At 38.3% G+C, this 20,606-nt stretch overlaps 1 protein-coding gene, 1 long non-coding RNA gene and 4 other non-coding genes across 7 annotated transcripts; 5 read left to right on the forward strand and 1 right to left on the reverse strand.

The window, feature by feature from the left end:
* Nucleotides 1–76: 76 nt before the first annotated feature.
* LOC132838086 (uncharacterized) lies at nt 77–1,836 on the forward strand. The gene is made up of 7 exons (XR_009647597.1): nt 77–115; nt 386–514; nt 623–703; nt 910–977; nt 1,190–1,240; nt 1,440–1,502; nt 1,705–1,836. It is a non-coding gene; the product is annotated as an uncharacterized LOC132838086 (long non-coding RNA).
* Nucleotides 745–839, forward strand: LOC132838473 (small nucleolar SNORD12/SNORD106). The gene has a single exon (XR_009647641.1). It is a non-coding gene; the product is annotated as a small nucleolar SNORD12/SNORD106 (small nucleolar RNA).
* On the forward strand, nt 1,025–1,113 carry LOC132838475 (small nucleolar SNORD12/SNORD106). Its single transcript, XR_009647643.1, has one exon. It is a non-coding gene; the product is annotated as a small nucleolar SNORD12/SNORD106 (small nucleolar RNA).
* LOC132838472 (small nucleolar SNORD12/SNORD106) lies at nt 1,281–1,370 on the forward strand. Its single transcript, XR_009647640.1, has one exon. It is a non-coding gene; the product is annotated as a small nucleolar SNORD12/SNORD106 (small nucleolar RNA).
* LOC132838474 (small nucleolar SNORD12/SNORD106) lies at nt 1,540–1,631 on the forward strand. The gene has a single exon (XR_009647642.1). It is a non-coding gene; the product is annotated as a small nucleolar SNORD12/SNORD106 (small nucleolar RNA).
* Nucleotides 1,837–2,634: 798 nt separating the features above from the next.
* Nucleotides 2,635–20,398, reverse strand: LOC132837783 (uncharacterized). Of its 2 annotated transcripts, none has more exons than XM_060857643.1 (5): nt 20,117–20,398; nt 7,178–7,233; nt 6,715–7,029; nt 6,297–6,599; nt 2,635–6,110 (listed from the first exon to the last, which is right to left on the reverse strand). In XM_060857643.1, the coding sequence occupies exons 2-5, from the start codon at nt 7,203–7,205 to the stop codon at nt 5,845–5,847; spliced, it is 912 nt and encodes a 303-aa protein (XP_060713626.1). In that variant the 5' UTR covers nt 7,206–7,233; nt 20,117–20,398; the 3' UTR covers nt 2,635–5,844. The 2 variants fall into 2 exon arrangements, with proteins under 2 accessions (XP_060713626.1, XP_060713625.1); XM_060857642.1 differs by lacking the exon at nt 20,117–20,398 and adding an exon at nt 8,171–8,284.
* Between the last annotated feature and the right edge of the window lie 208 nt (nt 20,399–20,606).

Raw genomic sequence — 20,606 nt, forward strand, 5'->3', positions numbered from 1 at the left:
ACGGCGCAGTGCATAGCGCATGCGTAGTACGTGCTTAAAAACGCGCATGCGCACTACTTTCGGTTAAATACGCCTGCGCCCTCGTGGTTGTTCCAGTCCCACGTGTTGTGCAGAGGTAAGCTCTTTAATACATGGTCCGATTTTACGTTTGTCTGATATATTTGGGTTTAATTCGATATGTATGGATTGAAAAATGAATTTTTAGCTACTAATACTAACATAAATAATAACTTTAAAATTTATTTGTTTTTCGTCGTTCTTAATTTACACAAAGGAACTACAATTGGTCCGAGTGTAAAAAAATTTGCACCAGTAGATTTAGCTTAACAGCTAAAAGATTAAGAAACTGAAAAATGCTGAACTACTTTTTTTCCTTATTCTTTAGAAAGCACGTGCGCCAGAAAGGAGAATGCTTCGCACGTGCCCAACTTTTGGGTCACGTTTTTATGCTATAATGGGAGGTGGGATTCGTTTCCCCCTTACTACAGAAGTCTTTTCATTCCAATGGGAAATTGTAGGTATTTCACTAACCTGTGTGTATATATATCTTTTTTCTGTCATTAAATTGAGCTTGTGTTTATTGTTAGCAACTTCAGCAAAAAAAAGTACCATTTTGTTACAGGTATGAACAGTAGATGTAACTGGATGATTAATCGACTTGTGTAGCTGGAAACCATCATTGTCTTTGGAAACATGTATCATGGTGAGATTGCTTTCTGGCTTAACTGTATTTGGTGTTTCACAAAATGTGGCTCTGATGACTAAACTTTTTTCCCCAGCAGATCGACTCTGTTGACTTATTTTTTTAAAACTTAAGCCAATTTGTCTGAGCCATTATCGTTGTAGAAATGTACGGTTAACTGCCCATGGAGAACATGTCATAACACCGTTTAATTGTTCGCCGTTTAGAGTCTGTGGCCCAGCAGATGCCCGACTGGTTCCAGGACTCGTTTTTCCCTCTTAAGGACATAAAAATGGTGTGTTTCACTTGTCTATTGCACCTCTTGCAGTGTTAAATTTGACTAATGGCATAAATGATGACAATTTTTTTCCCCAGCAGATCGACTCTGTTGACTTATTTTTTAAAAATTAAGCCAATTTGTCTGAGCCATAATCATTGTATGTGTGCGAACATTTTTAAAGAAACATGACCTGAACACTCCTTTTTGTCTTTTTTTATTGCTTCTAGACATTCCAGCCTATTGGGAGACCATGTACGCAATGCAAGGTTCGAGAATTGGTGAGTTCTGCATATCATATCTGCAGTGCTGTTAAACTGTAAGGGTGCAAAGGATGACCAAACTTTTTTCCCCAGCAGATCGACACTGTTGACTGCGCTATATTTAAGCCAAAACGTCTGATGCACCGTTTCTAATGTGTACATAGAACATTTGCATGCAGTTGTTGTCTTGGTTGATTCCTCTCCTATTTTTAATTAGGAAACCAAACTCTGAGGAATCTTGAATGGACTCGTTGATGCCCCTTACAAGCAGATGCACGTGGTATGTTTCTGAACCAGATACAGTTCCTTTCTTGCATTTCTGTGCTTTTATGATGACCATTTTTTTCCCCGGCAGATCGACCATGTTGACTGCCTGTGAATTTAAGCCAAAGATTTCTGATGCACTGAAATGACTAGCATGCTGACTCCTAATGTCTAGATTTGAGTTCTAAACAGTTTTCTCCTTCCCTTCCTTGTTTCAGGTCTGTCCTGGATTGCAGTGTACAGATGTTCTCCTTCCCCCTCATTGTTTTTAATGGTGGGACTGGTCTTCTATGACATGGTTGTACATTTCAATGAGTTACTGTTTTCTATTAAAGCTTTTTGAATTCTTATGTTGTGTGGAAATGGTTGAAAATCTGGGATCACTTGTTTAATGGATTTTTATTTTAGGAATAAATAAGATGGAGTTCACAGAATTGCTTTAATACATTTAATTTGATAAGCAGGGCTACAAATATAGAAAATGTAAATGGCTCAGTTCTACTCATTTTATACATTTTCAAGGTCATAATAAAATAAAAATTTCAACAGCACCAGTGTTTAGATTTGATTGAATAGATCATGAATTAGCAAAATTGATCACCTACAGTTTCCCTAATAGTGTTAGAATGAGGTAAAAATTTACTTTCGACATGGCTCGTGGTTCTTCCTGAGACTCGTTGTGGATGAGACATGCAGATACAGATTCATTAGGTTAATTAACTATGTTTTCCCTGATGGTAAAAGCTTGGTGCCACAGGACTAACAGGTAAACTAATGGAAAATGAGCAAACTTAATTACAAGTTTTGATCATTTGTCGTCCCAATTAAAATACCGTTCTCTTCTGAAAAAAGCTTGTCAGATCATTTTAATCAAAAGATTTACACGCATCTGCTTACCAGGTCGACATTTAGTGGCTTTTGTATTCAACTGGCGCAACTAGCTGCTGGATACTTTTAAGTTTACTTTAACTTTAAGATACTTTAAAAAAAAATCCATTAAGTCTAACTTAACCTTACACACTGTTAAGAATGATCATTTTTAATAGCACAATATTGACTGATGTAGGAAATTTTCTAATATGAATATCATAATTAAGAAAACAGTATTTGTAATTAGAGGGTGAAGTCTAAATTGTACACTGCTGCTCTTTTATTATTTCTAGAGACATACTGCAATATATTTACAGTAACATCCTACATTTGTTTATGCCATCCAAAAACATTGCTATTGTTGATAAAAGAAAAAAGGGGCATACGACCATATATATATACATATTACACACACATTGTATAATATGAATGAATAATAACATGTATGTTTTGTCTTAAAAAGGATGGCTGCTGCCATCTGGATATGTGTTTAGGAATTGAGTAACATGCCAGTGAGGTTGCAAAACGTCCATTTTAGCTTCACCTGTTACTAATAATGTTTTTGCCTTGCAAATTGGAGAAATGTTCAGTCCAGCATATTAACATGATGAGCCCAAAGATGACCAGTCTTAGTTCTATAAGCCAGTACTGTGAATTATTGTACACATGGTTGGTTTGCTAATGGTTGTTGACTTAAAAATACAGAATTATTCATTGCTCAAATTTTTGGACTAAATTATATGGTAAGTGGTACTTAATCATTGTAGATTCTTTTTGATCACCTCATTTAAAATGAATGGTAATGTTTAGTGTGATTATTTTGTCTTTATTTTTAAGTAGCCCAACAAGGTTTAGTAATTATTATAAGGATATAGTATTAAGAACAGAGCAGAAAAGCATCTCATAGCACACCGTTTAAGGTTGCAGTTTAGAGTATATTTTAAAACGTTCACAAAAATACCACGTGTTTTTGACTCACTATTATTACGCCACAGATCACAACAGGTGCTAGGAGAGGGTTAATTTGGTCACGTGATTTAGAGGACGCTAGTGATTGGTCCAATTACGACGCTTATCTTAATTAGTTTTAAGTTATCCTAAGTTATTTTTCAAATATTGCTACAGCAAACCTGGTACAATTACTAATGCTTTCAATAAACATAAATGTGAAGATTATAAAGAAAGCGAAATAGTTTATTATTTTACATTTGGTCCCACGAGCTGTATGTAGCTGGTAAGTAATAAACAGGTAAGTTAGTTAATGCTAATTTTTTGTTGCTAATTGGTTAGCTAACGGCTGTAATTTATGAAATATTAAGCTATTTCCATTTTACTTACCCGTTATTACACGATATACGTGAGCTAATTCAGATTTAATTACGTCTAGGGTTTCTCAAACCTTAGGTATATGTTTATGATGTAGAAACAACTGGTGTGGTGTTTGCGGACGAGTCGGCTCTTTGAGTCGGCTCTTTGTAGTTTGTGAGCCGATCTGAATATATTCATACATTTACATGTACAGAATATTATTCTTTACGTTTTCCTCTGTGTGTAAGACACTGCGGATCCCTTTGCATCACAACTAAATGATGCTGTTGTGTTTTTATCATGGATTAGAGCCCCTACTTGTTACAGTTATTATTTTACACAACAAATAGTAGTAACCATTAAAATGGGAAGAAATACTCATGCATCTTCTAGGACAATAGTAAATAATGTGCTGTAGTTGGTATAACATAGTAAATGTAAAATAAAAACAAATAGGTTTAATACATTTATGTAAGCAAGCTTTTCTTCCCTCAGTGAAGAAAAATAGCTTCTAAAGCATTGGGTTGCCCTAATATTGTTAATAGGTTTTATTTTATTGTAACAGGTTTATTTATTCTTTGAGTAGTTAAATGCACAAAGTCTCTAAGCAGTGTATAAATATCAGTGTCTAGCTCAAATTCTGTTTTTTGGGCAACATCACCATTTAAGATTTAACATTTTCTATCAATTTATACCTGTGGTGTTGTAATTAGAATAGGATAATTATGGTAAAAAGAAGAGCTAACTGACACTATTAAAGTGTTTTCGCTATTAGGTAATAATATTTATTCTAAATATATACACATACACCCACTCTCACCGGCCACTTTATTAGGTACACCTGTCCAACTGCTCATTAACGCAAATTTCTAATCAGCCAATCACATGGCAGCAACTCAATGGATTTAGGCATGTAGACCTGGTCAAGACGATCTGCTGCAGCTCAAACCGAGCATTAGAATGGGGAAGAAAGGTGATTTAAGTGACTTTGAACGTGGCATGGTTGTTGGTACCAGACGGGCTGGTCTGAGTATTTCAAAATGTTTAAGTGTAATACAAGTATAATATTTAATTTGTCAAAACGAGAGATGTGTTCATTAAAAAGCATTACAAGAGAAAGCTTGAGGTGCTTTGAAAAAGAGAATTCATCACCTCTTCATTATGACACCCTGGACATATTCAACACGACCCTTTAGAGTAATTGAGACAGTACACGTGCTGTAACAGGCCCAGGGTGTCAATGAAGTGCGATGACAATTGAAGAAATTCAGCATGGCTGTAGGGGGGCATGTTTTACCATTATGCTTGTACGTAGTTTTGCTTTCTGCTAGACCAGTGGTCTTCACTATTTTTTTCATGTGAGCCACACTGATAGGACAAAGTCAATAGGAGAGTCACTTTCACCGCAAACTATGCCAAGTTATTCAGTCTTAAATAGCTTATCTGCTTAAATACAATGTACAATATTGCAATACAATAATTACTCGAGTTGCGGATGATGCATGCACCCCATCAGTTACCTCTTTTGTCACTGTCACATTGCTTTGTTGCTGTTCATTTTGTGCGCTGGATTGTTTGATAAGAAATCGATCCAATTTTTTAGTCCGTGTGTGTACAGTAAACACAAGTTGTTAACTAGCATGAAACACAAACTAGCTTCTGGCAGGCCACCAAAAACTGGCTATTGCGCAGAATGCAGTGAGTCAGTGACGAGTCAAATAATATATATATATATATATATATATATGTATTTGTAATAGAGCACATTTGTTTTTTCTATGCTTCCCTGATTGTTTTTAATGTTATTTAAATGAAAAATAAATTTTAACCACATGATCATATCATCTCGAGCCGCATATTAAAGCTTGGCGAGCCGCAGGAGGCTCACGAACCGCGCAATGAGTAACACTGCTAGACTGATGGTCCTGCTTAATGTTTTATAGCTAGTCCCGACTCCAGCACGACCCTTTTAGAGTAATTGAGACAGTACACGTGTTGTGAGTCGGGTCTTAAATGGAATTTCTTCAATTGCCATTTAAAGAAATCACTGCTTCAGATCTTTGCAAGGACAGAATGCAACATGGCAGTGGTGTTAAAAAATTTCTCATCCTAAATATAAACTGTTGTTTCCTGTTTTTATAAATGATCAAAAAGCATTGTGGCAGATCTTTAAGTATGAACTAGTCTTGGAAAATCTGTGTTGTTGAATTCTTTGATACCATTGGGTATTCCTCTTCAACAGATTTGGTGGGTGTCTCCTCTTGGGGTTGGCTAAATATCTTATAAATCACTCTAATGATGACAGCAAAGAACAATAGCAGTAGTGGTAGTCCTATTCCTAATCCTAACCCTAAGCCTAGATATTGTTTGTGGCTGTCAGATGTGGGTGGTTGGTGCTCCGGTTTGTGGCTGTCAGATGTGGGTGATTGTTGCTCCGGTTGGGGTTCTAAAGATAAAATTAAATTACATTTTTTTTAGATTTTCAACTGAAATTTCTGAAGACTAAGAAAATGTACTTATTTATTTAAAAGTGCCTAAAATGTAGAAGCGTCCACTTAAACACAACTACACTAGCAGCGTACATAACGTTCAAATAAGACTAATGAATTATGAACAATTACATTAAACTTACTTTCCACCTCCAGCACAACAGCACGTGGGTCTCCCTCACGAGATTCACCATGAATGACACACAGATAAAATCCAGCATCAGACAGTTTAACTAAACTGATGTGGAGTGAGAGATCGCCATCTTGAAAACCTTGTTGAGACACTGAAAATCTGCCTGCTGAGGCTTCATTGGGCTTTGCATGAGCATACTCAAGCAATTTTTCCCCTTCTTTCTTCCACTGTACATCTCTGGCATCAAGCCGAGTGTCTCCGTAGCATGGGAGGGTGGTGTTAGACCCTTCAGTAGCCTTCACAATCCTAGGGTCTAACAGAGGCAAAGAAATTTCATAATTCATTATAGTTTTAATGATTTTTTTAAATGTATTTTTTAGTGTCATGATGACACAATCTAACCTGTTAGACATGTTATATACCCTTACCATAAACCTGTAGTTTAACTTTACTATCGTCTTTTCCATTACAGGTGCAGAGGTAATTGCCGAGATCGTTGTAGAGTGTGGAACTGATGCTTATGGAGAAATTTCCACTGCTGGTATTGCCGAAGAATGAAAATCTTTTCTGAAAGGGTGATTTAATCTCACATACCCCATGGTGACATTCAGCAATGGAGGCTTTAATGGGAGAGAAGATGGTCCACTTAACTACACCAGAGCAAGTACATGGAAGAGTCATGGGTCCACCCACTACAGCTGATATGTCCAGGAAAGCGTGGGACTGCATCAATGACAGCCAAACTAAAGAACCAGAGAGAAAATGTTTCTTTTATTTGTAATATGATATTGTAAAGGGGCATTAACCAGCAAAGACTGAAGGGCTTATAGGTGACTATACAGGGGTGAGTACTAATGCAAAGCGTAATACCATATGTACACCGAGACCTACCAATCAGAAGGATGCCTGTGACCCTCATACTGGTTATATGTTCTTGTGCAATTATCCTGCAATAACAAAACTGAAGTTATTTCACATGTTATAAAAGGGAAATAAATAAAATACATCTTTCACACATGCCCTGTATGTACAAAACTGGTAGCATTATTACATGAGAAAGATATCAAGGGTGTAAGCGTCTTTTCATGCTTACAGTTTGGTTGTAGGCACATTCATAATCTTTTAAGATCCGACACACGAGTACTCAAGTTTGCATTACAAAAAAAAATTCACAATCAGTTGTTTTTCATGACATCACCATTTTGATTCCCTAGACAAATACCTAACTGAATTCTTAAATAAATAATTTTCTAAATATGTAAATTCATTGCTAGAGAAATTTGGTGAGATTTTTGGTTTAACTGTTGAGTAGAAGTTATTTCTAGCTTTGTATTCAGGACGACAGTCTCCAAGTTTTATTATGCACTTTGTATCTTATCAACGTGTTACATTTAGAGCATTTAACAGACTAATCACAAGGATTAATACAGATTAATCTATCCAGTTTACACAAATCAATGTTTTTAGTTAAATCGTTTTAAAAATCCGTTTAACTGCCTTAAGATTTTATTAAACGTCTTAGGTCCTTAATGTAAGAGGCCACATGTCTTTATTTACAGTTTTTAATTCATCAAAACATGGCCACGCGCATGCGCAGTGTGAAACCCGGAAGAGACTAACGGAGTGTCAAAAACGACGAAATATACAGTTAACAAAACGGTGTTTTGTAATGGTGACAGTTTACTGAAAAATGAGCTGTATGTCTTCAGCTTCTCGGGCCTAACTGTTGTTCTCTGCACGAAACCATGAGACTCCTGAAATAAGCAACATGACCGACTGTGCTCGTGCCGGTAGTTTTACGCTACTGACACATTTTTATCTTTATGGATAAAATGCTTTTATGGTTAAAGTGCTAGTTTGATGCTAAAAGTAGACCTGACTCACCTGATGTTCTTGTCTCGCTTGAATTACTGACAGTTACCTGCTCTGTGCTCACCGACACTTTTAGTAAAACCTATTGTTTTGTCCCAAAGGCGTGCTTGTAAAGAGACAAATCACATGACGATCAGGGCGGGATAAAAGTTTCCATTGGTCCGTTGGTCATTACGTCACTGACGCGCGAGTGTATGAACGTGTCTTGAGCGAGTGATGTTTATTTATTCATGACAGTTAGCTGACTTGTTTTTGTTTATTGAATGAAGTGTTTATTAAATGTTCCATTTGTTTCTGTACAGGTAGGAGCTTCACAGTGTGGATGATGTTCATGACAATGCTTGTTTCCCAAAGGGAGGAGTACTGGAGCTGTTATACATCACACTACAATGCTCACATCTCATAACACTCTCACTCACTCACTCACTCATTTTCTACCGCTTATCCGAACTACCTCGGGTCACGGGGAGCCTGTGCCTATCTCAGGCGTCATCGGGCATCAAGGCAGGATACACCCTGGATGGAGTGCCAAACCATCGCAGGGCACACACACACACTCTCATTCACTCACACACTACGGACAATTTTCCAGAGATGCCAATCAACCTACCATGCATGTCTTTGGACCGGGGGAGGAAACCGGAGTACCCGGAGGAAACCCCCGAGGCACGGGGAGAACATGCAAACTCCACACACACAAGGCGGAGGCGGGAATCGAACCCCCAACCCTGGAGGTGTGAGGCGAACGTGCTAACCACTAAGCCACCGTGCCCCCCATCTCATAACATAATGTTGTTTATCTATCTCTAGTACACAGAGAACAAACAGAAATAAAGAGTCTCGAAATAAACTTTAATTTAAAGGGTTATTTTGAGTTATTTCATTATCTTGGACAAGAAACCATTGTTATAACATGAATGTACATCTCTCTCTCTCTCTCTCTCTCTCTCTCTCTCTGTGTGTGTGTGTGTGTGTCCTTAAATAAATAACAGCAACAGCCACTGCTTTGATAAAACTTTAGTTTCTTTTTTTTTTTAAACATAAGAACTATAGCAGTAACAGGCCTCAACACATAATTATAAACACTCAAAAAACATTCAAACCTTTAAAACATTATTTTTAAAAACACACGCACACACAAAACTTGTATTTTAGAAATGAAACAAGTACATCTTGTATGAGCAATAACACTACTGTACAGCAGCCCTGAAACATTCAGGCTCTGACTTAAGAATCTTTCCTGGTGTTCTGGATGCAGGTTATTCTTCTTTGTCCATCGCCAGTCTCTCTACAGAAAATATTGGAGAAAAATCTACAAATAAAATGTCATCAAGAGTATTACAGCAGCCTTTTATATACTCTTGACAATGACAAATCTAGCTTTTATTAACACATTGCATGGGGAATCTACGCTTCATAATACCACCAGCATGCTTGAACATGTCCATCTCTGATCCTGCTACCCTGACCCTGCCACTGTATGTGATTGACCTGAGCTTGGTGATGCAGGACTCTGATTAGTAGTCTGGCTTAATCTCGCTCATAAACACACACAAAAAGACTTTGTTTGCACACTTGCTTTTTTTTTTCTTTTTTTTTAAGTATCTTAAGCTTTTTTTATTTGTTTTAAGTGTTCTGATGAAATGTTTGTGGTTGGATGACACAAGCCAGCAGTCTAAAATGTAACAGTAGGGGCAGCTTTTCTGTAGCACAGTGGGTGATACACTGGTTATTTGCAGTGTGTGATTTAGGTTCAAACCTAGCTTTAGATTGTTTCCGTAGGTTTTGTTGTTTTCCGGTAAAAGGTTAGATTTTGCTTAAAAATCAGATAGTTCCAACATGGGTAGGGCAATGTTGTTCCACCATAGCACAGTGGATTGAGCCTTGCTTCAGTTATGGGGTGTGGGTTCTGGTGTAGGTTCAATTCTGACATCGGCCTTTCTTACTATCAACCAGCATTAAACTAGTTTATTATTGTTATTATTATTATTTAACTCTGCTGGTACAGGTTTAATGCAAGACAAATGTCCAACATTTAATGTGTATGTTGCTAAATCTGGCTTTATTCAATATCCTGCAAGGGTGTCTTAGTGTTACAGCGCAAGGATGTCACAAGACAAAAGTTTATCAACCTGTGTAGCTCAATGAGTAGGACACCAGTCTCTGATGGTGATCAGTGTAGGTTCAAATCTGACTGACTTTTTATTATTAATTTAATGAATAATGTTCTGATATATGGGTTGGGTAGAGTTTGGTTAAAACCAAACTCTACCCAACCCATATATCAGAACATTACGCTAACTGTACGTGGTTTGTCATAGATGCACTTCTGGGGTTTTTTTCTGGACAGTCTTCTTCTAATGGAGTTTCTATCAATGCAGCTGGTCCAAGGTTGTCACAAGATATAAGTCCAGCATGCCACATAAAATACAATGCTTCCATAGCACAGTGGTTAGGGAACTGCTCTGTTATTGTGTATGTTGTTGGTTCAGTTTAGGTTTCTGGGTTTTTTTTTTTGTTTTTTTTTTAATATGATCTGGTATGCGTTTTGATGTAGAGTTTGGTTAAAACAATCAGCTTCGAATTTCTATAGCAAGGTGGTGTGAGTAATGCGCTGTTGTAGTGTATGGTGTGTTAAAAACTGACTAGTCTGTTTTTTCACTTACACATATTGAGTCAAGGCTGATATAAGCTTGTGTGTCAGTGTCGTGTTGGGGGGTTTTGAGATGTAGTCGTTAGAATACTGCAGGCTTTGTTGGTGTACATTATAGGTTCGAACCTGGCTGGAGACAGTTTTTAAGTAACTGCCAGAGTCAGCAAACTTTTTTGAACTGTTACTAGTACAAGATTGACACAATACAAAAGTCCAATAAGTAAGACAAGCAATAACTGCTCGGTAGCACAGTGGTTAAAGTAACGCTCTCTTGTAGTGTGTGTTATAGGTTCAAGTCAGCTTTTAACCACCTTAAAACTCCTATTTTAGTCTTAGAGCATGCTCTATAAGGTTAACACAATACAAAAGTTCAACAAGCTATGTCAACTGTCTCAGTGGCCTAGTGGTTAGAGTAACAAGCCTGGATGATGTATGGTGAGGGTTCAAGCCTTGCTTTGGTTTCTTTTGTAATAAAACTCCAAATGAAAAAGAGAAATGTTTTTAAAAAGTAGGTTTCAACACAAGAGCTGTGGCGCAGAGGGTTGAGGTTCACCTCTGATGTGAATGGTTGTTGGATCAAAGCTCAGCTCATGTATAAAATAACCTAAAGTGTGTGGCATGTTGGGAAAAAGTGGGGCGGTTCACAAGCCACCAACTGAATGAATAAAGCACACTGAGTTGTGGTGGTCAGTGTGCCGCTCAAATGAAGGCATGGGTGCATGTGGTGGTGGCCAGCATGCTCCTTGAATGAAGGCATGGGTGCATGTGGTGGTGGTGGCCAGTGTGCCCCTTGAATGAAGGTGTGGGTGCAAGTAGTGGTGCACGTGATGGGGGTCAGTGTGCCCCTCGAATGAAGGCATGGGTGCATGTGGTGGGGGTCAGTGTGCCCCTCGAATGAAGGCATGGGTGCACTTGGTGGGGGTCAGTATGCCCCTCGAATGAAAGCATAGGTGCATGTGGTGGGGGTCAGTGTGCCCCTCAAATGAAGGCACGGGTGCATGTGTGGTGGGGTCAGTGTGCCCCTCGAATGAAGGCATGGGTGCATGTGCGGTGGGGTCAGTGTGCCCCTTGAATGAAGGTGCTGGTGGTCAGCGTGCCCCTAGAATGTGGGGGTGGTGAATGAAGGCAGGGGTGCACCAGTAGAACCCACCACAAGGAGCAGATCCACTCACAAGGGAAACTGCTTCTTTGCAAAAAAAACTGGGAGATATTTTAATTTTCGCTTTCCTATTTCACACTATTCTTTCCATCCTCCACACACCAACCAGCACCCTCTGCCACCATTTCCTAACCTCTCCCATCAACACAAACATCCAGCATGAGTCTTGAACCCAGGCCATTCCACACAAGAGGTGAGGATTTTACCACTGCACCACCAAGTCCTTCATAAGAACTTTCTTTTTTTTGGGGGCTTATCTTTTAAAAATGGACCTCAACAGTTAAAAAAAATTGTTTCTGCAATAATTATAACTAAAATATATGGTGGTTTTATTAATTGTTTCATAAAATGCCAAATCTCATTGGATTTTGACTCTATAGAACAAAGACTGAGCAGCTACACTGTTTCTGGAGTTTTTAAAATCAAACTTAATCTTCAAACTATTTCCCAAACTATTTGCCCCTCATCCCACCTTTGTGCCTCATACAGAGTCGGTTTCAAAACAGATTCAAACCCACAAGCTCTTACAAGCTCTTGCAATGTATCTTTGAGTGAAGACAATGATGTTTCACACTGAACACACCAACCAAACAGGACACTATCGTAAAGCATCCCAGAACAATGATCAGCGGTAGACGTTCAAGTGAGTGACACATCGATCATCAGCTAAGATCTTTACTTGATAATGCATCCACCTGCAACATGAAGGGAGAAAATGTGTGACATCATCATAGGTTTACACAAACAAACACAGTGTAACCCTTACCTATGATAAAAGTTAGTTTATTTAATTAAATCACTAAGTAAATTCCCAGGGCCCTGAAGGCGGGCTGTAAACTAGCTGCTTTTTAAAGGAGAGTGGATTTTATTTGTTTCAATGATTGAACATTGCATCAGTTTATGAATCTTTAGTCTTTATGTGAACAGCAATAAGACAAATACAGCACTTCAGTATACCTCTGACCAAGTGAGAAAACACTGAGGAAAAGTAAAAGGATATAGAAATGTAAGGCATTTTATTTGTGAGCTTCAAATTCTTAAAGAAAAAGGAGAAAATCATGAAAGGTTTTGAAGTCAGATGTTAATTAACCAGACGATTGTAACCTGTCCAATTTAAAGCCTGACGTTTTAACACATGGATTAGAGCTCAATGCTAAAAGAAAAAAAACAAAACAAAACAAACCAAAACATAAACATAAACGTATCTACACAGGAACAGCAGTGTACATGCAGTAGAGGTTGGACGATGTAACACTAAGGTCGATATCTCAGCCGATATTTAACATTTCTAATCATAAATCTCCCCCAGACTTCTGACACCATTAAGAAGTGAACGATAACAACTCTTAATCATGTTGTTCTCCTGCGGGGACACAAACGTGGAATAAACTAATATAAACAAATCTGAAAACATTTTTATTTCAAAATCAAACAGAAAAACCCAGCGACTGATTCTTCCTTACACACGTGCGTCATGTCATCCTCGTACGGTGGCCGGGAAGTGCAAAACAAATTAACAAATCCCAAAACACATTAACAAATCCGAAAACAAATTAACAAATCCCAAAACACATTAACAAATCCGAAAACAAATTAACAAATCCCAAAACACATTAACAAATCCGAAAACAAATTAACAAATCCCAAAACAAAGTAACAAATCCCAAAACACATTAACAAATTTGATTTGTTAATTTGTTAATTTGTTTTGGGATTTGTTAATGTGTTTTGCACTTCTCGGCCACCGTATCCTCGACTTTAAAGTCATTTATCTGTCCACAATTAACTTTACTTAACATACTTATAAACCTTTACCTGTTTTCTGGACTTGTTGTTTGATACTAAACGCCTAGATGCGTACTATTGGCTTTTTTTATTAATGGTAACGAAAACCTGCTACTGGATCAAAACAGTACTGATTATTTATGAGTTTGGAAAATCAATATTATAATGTAACTTTTTTTTATTCTGCTCAGACAGAAGATTTTTTCAGTATTTCATATTTGTAAATGTTTTAACCTGCAAAAGAGGATTATTTAATTATTAAATTTAAAAAAATAAGTTTTACTTAGATGTACTTTACTAGGTTTTACTAAGTGTTACTTAGGTTTACTTTTCTTAGATTTTTTTTTTTTATTATAAATAAAACTCGTGTGAGCTCGTGTGGGGACACAGACGTGCAATAAACTAACATAAACAAATCTGAAAGCACATTGTCTGCACCACAAGCACATTGTCTGATGGCGTTCTTAATCCTCGACCTAGTGAACCTGTATTAATGGAGACTTCAAAACACTTCTGTAAGTAGCTCTGGATAAGGACGTCTACTAACCTACCGAGGAGCTGCAGTAAAAACACACTTCTACTTGTACAGATTTCTTAAGTGAAATGTTTTCAGAAAAGATCAAAATGTTATGCACAATAAACATTCACTTAGTTTCAGGAAATTTCTCTTTCTCCTTTACTGTAATTAAATTTGTGTTAAAGAGGCCTCATATCAGCCAGACCGCTTTCTAGTTATTGGCATCGGACGTTAAACGACCCATATCGGTCGACCATCAATATGCAGTTCTACTAAAATAGCAGAAATTAAAAAGAAGTTATACAAAATAGCTGACTGTACTCAATTATTGACTATATACTATATAAACTATAATTAGGTATACAGTATGCACGATATGCCGTGGGGCTGGAGCATCAGTTGTGATCAGTGATGCATAAAACTAAAATAGCTGCTTCACTTGGCTTAGGTAAGCAACCAATGGGCAAAGATTTAATAACCAAAAAAAGTGTACAAATTTTCTAACCCCCCTTGGCAGCAACGAAGGGCAAGTGAAGAAGGAATGCTGCTTTATGAAGAGCAAACAACAGTGGATTGGGTTGCACAGGAAGACGTCTTCTGCCCTGTAATGCTACCCCATCTCTCTTTTAGTGCTACAGACAAACATTTCTCAACCACAACAGCAAAGTGTGTAAAACTGTAATAAAGCTCACTATATCACATCAGATACATTTCTACTCATGGTGTAATTAGCTAACAACACTCACCCAGGCTAGCTAATGCTGTAACAATAGCTAAATAATACAGAACTCCATGCACAAACGTGATTGAGTAATATACACACATACAATTCCTAGAGGTGATTAATGCCACATTTTCCACACAAATAAAGAACTATTACACATCATTAGCTCAAACGTGAAGTCTTTACTCAAGACCATCTAGAGTGATCTACATCCAGTCTTCTCCCGTGGCTCGGCTGCAAACCCAGTCCACCTTTTACTAACAGGAAATCATGACACAATGAAAAGACTAGATTTTGATTAAATAGTAAAGTTCTCCAATTAAAAAAAATCCAGGAAAAATACAATCAGATGAGATGAAGCTAAAGGCAGGTTGCCTGTGCGTTCCTCACACATTAGTTTGCCAGTATGTAGCAGCAGCATCAAGAACAATCACAACAGCATGTGAGATTCTTGCGCTGAGTGACACAACTATACAGATTTAAACAATTAATTGTTTATTGATGGTAGAATAAATGATTCCAGGAATTTTGTATGAAGTTCAATACGATAAATATAATGTTAGATTTCTGAAATCTAACATTGTATTGTGCATTCCGGGTAAATGGTGCTCTAAAAGTTTACTAAAGTACACTATTTACAGCTTTAATAGAGTTCTACTCAATTCTCCTGTGTCAAAGAATAATAAGCTCTCCTGCCTAAATGACTCATCCTATAGTCCTCACATCACTAGTCATGAAGGTCTTTGAGAGAATTAGCCTAAATTCCATCTGTGCCAAAAGGAACTATCTGAGGTTACCGTTTATAGACTAAAACACAGCATTCAATACTATAGTCCAATACAGGTTGGCCTCCAAGCTCATGGCCAAAGCTCATGGCTTAATGGCTCCCTACTTGGGTCCTGGGCAGATTCAGACCTAACTACCTCCCAGGCAGACCCCAGATACTGAAAGTGGTGCTGTTTAGAACGCTGGGTTTTCATTTCTCTGTAAGTTTTATACTCTGATTGTGACCAATAACATCTTCTTTATGGAGTGGAATTGTGTGTTTTATGTGTGTCAGTAAAGGTTAAGTGTGTCAAAAATAAAATCAAGGTGAAAGGTGGAAAGCGTTTGAGATTCTTCACAAGATGCTTACATTTATGCAAAAGAGCAGATCTTTTACTTTGGTTTGGATTAGTGTCAGCCTGTCAGCATCACATGTGGCTTCCTATTAGTGACTGAAACTACAGGGAAAGGGGATGAAGATGAGAACCATCTCAAAGCTACACTGTGTGCACTATTAATATTCAAGTATTCAAGTTTGTCCTTATCATTTTTATGCACATTTTCCAACTCCAAGCTGTATAAACTTGAAGGCGTACTGGAAGTAAGCATATCAGGTGATGTGTATTTGTGTAATAAGGGAGGGTTTGACCTACTGTAAGGAGATCAACACCCTATATCAAGGTGTGCATAATTATTAGGCAGCTTCTTTTCCTCAGGCAAAATTGGCCAAAAAAGAGATTTAACTTACTCTGAAAAGTCAAAAATTCACTCTTGAAATTGTCAAGGATTTGGGGCGTGATCACAGAACCGTTAAACGTTATGTTGAAAATAGTCAACAAGGTTGCAAGAAACGTGTTGGGAAAAAAGATGCAAATTAACTGCCAAAGATTTGAGAAAAATCAAGCAACCGGGAGCCCAACATCATCTAGTGCTGTCATATTCCAGAAGTACAAGGTGTTCAGTACTCATGACCATGGTGAGGAAGGCTGAAACAATCCAGGGCCCAGAAATATCTGAAAACAGATTTTTCAAAGGTTTTATGGACTGATGAGATGAGAGCGACTCTTGACTGTCCAGTTGGATGGGCCTCAGTCTGGATCAGTAACGGAGCTCCACTTCATCTCAGACGCCAGAAAGGTGGAGGTGGCTTACCGGTATGAGCTGGTATTATTAAAAAAGAGCTAGCTGGACCTTTTTGGGTTGAAGATATACTCAAAATCATCTTCCAAACTTATTGGCAGTTTTTAAAGACGCTTTATTTAAGCAGCGGTAATGGTAAAAGTCTGCATCTTTAAAGAAGACTATGACTTTTATGCAGGACAATGCTTCATTGCACCGCCGCTTGCTAGCCAGTAAAGGCCTAATAGATGAAAGAATAATGACATTTTCCTCTTCCTCACCTGACCTAAACCCTATTGGGCCCTTTTTAAATGGGAGATTTGCGGTAAAGGAAAACAGAACACATCTCTGAACAGTGCCTGGGAGGCTGAGGTTGCTGCTGCACAAAAAGTTAATTGTCAACAGATCAAGAAACTGACTCCATGAATGGAAGGCTTATGAATGTTATTGAAAAGAAGGGTGGCTATATTGGTCACTGATAGTTAGTTAGTACACAAATAGTTGCCCAATAATTGTGCACATGTAGCCAAAACCTCAGTTTTACTTCCTTAAATATTCAGGTTTGAGGCTTATTAACATTTTGGATTACCTGAGTGCACAGTATTTCTTCAAGAATAAAATTAATCCTCAAAAATACAACTTACCTAATAACTGTGCACACATTGTAAGGACTAGCTCACCCTAATTTAAACTTCCAGAAAGGATTGCTTCTGGTTTTTGGTTGATGCCGAGCATGAAGTCCAGCTAACACTCAAATGTTACATGTATATATATAAAAATTAATAAACAATTAATTCCCACCAAATTCCACACGAGGGCGCCACACCAGGAAAAAAAAATTGAAATGTCTGTAACTTTAGAACCAAAGAATATGTTGTAAACAAATTACAGTAAAGTACCCCAGCTGGAAAAGCATAAAACCTGTGTGTCGGCCAATTTGTTTTTGTTTGCCTTGGTATTATTTTTTTTCTATGATTTTCTATGGCAGACTATAAAAGCACTAGGATGCTGGTGGGCCAAACCAGACACCAGATACTCACACATGAATGGTATTAAAACCAGTAATCACACACCCCTCACAGCCCAGCACGTGCACCACTGTATGTGTATTGCACTGACAACATGTACACCAGATTTGCTCTTGCCAAATCTAAAAAATGTCATTTCTCTCATTAGAATGCAACCTAAAAGAAGTTTAACTAGTCATTCATTCATTCATTCATTTTCTACCGCTTATCCGAACTACCTCGGGTCACGGGGAGCCTGTGCCCATCTCAGGCGTCATCGGGCATCAAGGCAGGATACACCCTGGACGGAGTGCCAACCCATCGCAGGGCACACACACACACACTCTCATTCACTCACGCACTCACACACTACGGACAATTTTCCAGAGATGCCAATCAACCTACCATGCATGTCTTTGGACCGGGGGAGGAAACCGGAGTACCCGGAGGAAACCCCCGAGGCACGGGGAGAACATGCAAACTCCACACACACGAGGCGGGAATCAAACCCCCAACCCTGGAGGTGTGAGGCAAACGTGCTAACCACTAAGACACCGTGCCCCCCTTTAAATAGTCATAATAAAATAATTTATTTTGATTAAAAAAATATCATGAAACAATGTTATTTTCCATATTGTGAACTTTTTTTTATTATGTGTTGTTTTATTAAGTCTAAGTTAAATGAGTTAAATACTAAATGAGTGTGATTATGGCTCTCTGATTTACCCATTTAAATGTACAAAAAATTCTACTTGGAGATGTTACAATGCACTGAAGTTATGTAGTTTTAAAATACAACACGAGCATGTTTAAATGTAGGGAAAAAAGCTTACTTGTGTACAGCTAACAGGACATGATTCAATCCCTTTAGTAGGAAACACTTAATAGTAGCAGTCAGTATGGAGTGGTGAAAAGGAGGGTAAGGTATATCATTGGGGTCATCAGGTGGGCACCCTGCTTCATCGACGTTTCATTGATTAAAGCCCACAACGTCTCCAGAAGGCTTAACGGTGTACCCAGCATCCCGGGTACACCCCCTTCCATGCCATACCCTCTCTATCCCTGATGGGCTCTGCATCGCAGGGGCGTCCTTCTCTCTGACCGCATACCATCTGTCTCTACCTTGCTGCCCAGATGGGGTCCTTATGCTTGATCCAAAGACAGTTACTGCTTTTTTCAGCACTTGACATTGACTTGATGGCCTGTTGGAGAGAGCGACCCTTCACCGCTATTTTTAGTGTCTTAGGTGCAAAACTACAACATATGAGCTCCTATATTGTTAATGTGTCATCACTCATACTGGGATGCTTTTCATGAACTGGCCTCTATGACAAACTGATTTAATGGCCCTGGTGTCATATAATCAATGCTTGGTTAGAGTCATTCAGTTAATTTGGTGTACTTGTGTTATTAGGGGGAATACTGGGTACCAGCCGAGTTCTATGAAACCTGGCTACATGAGCGCATCATATCACAAAGAAATTCAAATGCGTATTACTTTGAAACAAAAGCATGTTTCAACCAAATTCCTTGTGCATTATGATAGTAAAGAACCCTGGGAAAGTACGAAACCCATGTGTCTGGCAGTGCTACTGTAGCTCAGTGGTTAAGGTGTTGGACTGTTGATCAGAAGGTTATGAGTTAGAATCTCAGAGCTATCAAGCTGCCACTGCTGGGCCTCTGAGCAAAGCCCATAACCCTCAGCTGTATAAATGAGACAAATGTAAGTTTCTCTAGATAAGAGTGTCTGCCAAACGTAATTCTGTTGTAGATTCATTTGGTGTACTTTGTTACTAGGGGGAATAGTGGGAAATTTCCAAATAAATTGGGGACACAGTCACTATACCAGAAAAACAGAGAGGCCAAATTTACAAACATACATTTGCAAACTAATTTTAGACTGTTGATATTTTAGACTAGATGATAATAGTTTACTTAACAATACATGAAGAGGGTCTCTCTATATCTATCTAGTCAACCCTGGGCACAACGTATCTACCGACAAATCAGTTTCATTTGTGATCCAATATAACATCCTTTTAATCATTTCACAACTAGAGCCCTACATAATCCTACTGTGTTAAAACAATCAATACACAGAGCGATGCACAGGGCTGCAGAGATCCAGCAGAATATACTTAAATGCAGATTATGCTGTAATGACTCAGTGTTAAACCTACACTACATCTAGAAAACCAACCACTCACATAAAAAGATCAATCCTCCTACCTCTTGCTTCTCTTCCTGGGAAAAACATGTGGTGGGAGCCACAAGTAGAGGCTGAGAGCTGTGGAGCATCAATCAATCTGCTACTGTGGTTTGCAGCTTAGCCCAAAGTGAGACAGCCACAAACAAAAAAAATGGATAAAGCCTCATTCTCCAGCTGCAGCCCCACAAGCACAGAGACCTCTGCTGGTCTGGAAGCACCTAACAAAGACGCTTCCTCATAACAGAGCTCCCGGTCTTATATTGCCTCTCTTCTTACACATTTTCTGATTTCTCTGCACGAATACGCCCAGAAAATGGCACTTCTTTAGCATAATAGTCAAATAGCTACTCTGAGAACACAGTCAGAACAGGATGCAGTGTGGGTGTGGTGTGGGTGCAGGTCTAACATTTCAACAAAGCGGAAACCACAAAACCGAGTCAACTGAAAAACTAGATCAGGTCATCAGCAGGTGCGGATCCTACTTCATTGGAATAAAAAAAATAAATAAAA

The sequence above is a fragment of the Tachysurus vachellii genome, chromosome 22, assembly GCF_030014155.1.
Source record: "Tachysurus vachellii isolate PV-2020 chromosome 22, HZAU_Pvac_v1, whole genome shotgun sequence".
NCBI lineage: Eukaryota > Metazoa > Chordata > Actinopteri > Siluriformes > Bagridae > Tachysurus > Tachysurus vachellii.

What these genes read in the sequence shown, in the direction of transcription:
- LOC132837783 (XM_060857643.1), bottom strand. Translation starts at nt 7,205, where the DNA reads ATGAGGGTCACAGGCATCCTTCTGATTG. An exon ending in AGTTAAACTACAGGTTTATG is followed by an intron (nt 6,600 to 6,714) that starts GTAAGGGTATAT and finishes TGCCTCTGTTAG; the next exon opens with ACCCTAGGATTGTGAAGGCT. An exon ending in TGTTGTGCTGGAGGTGGAAA is followed by an intron (nt 6,111 to 6,296) that starts GTAAGTTTAATG and finishes TTTTATCTTTAG; the next exon opens with AACCCCAACCGGAGCAACAA.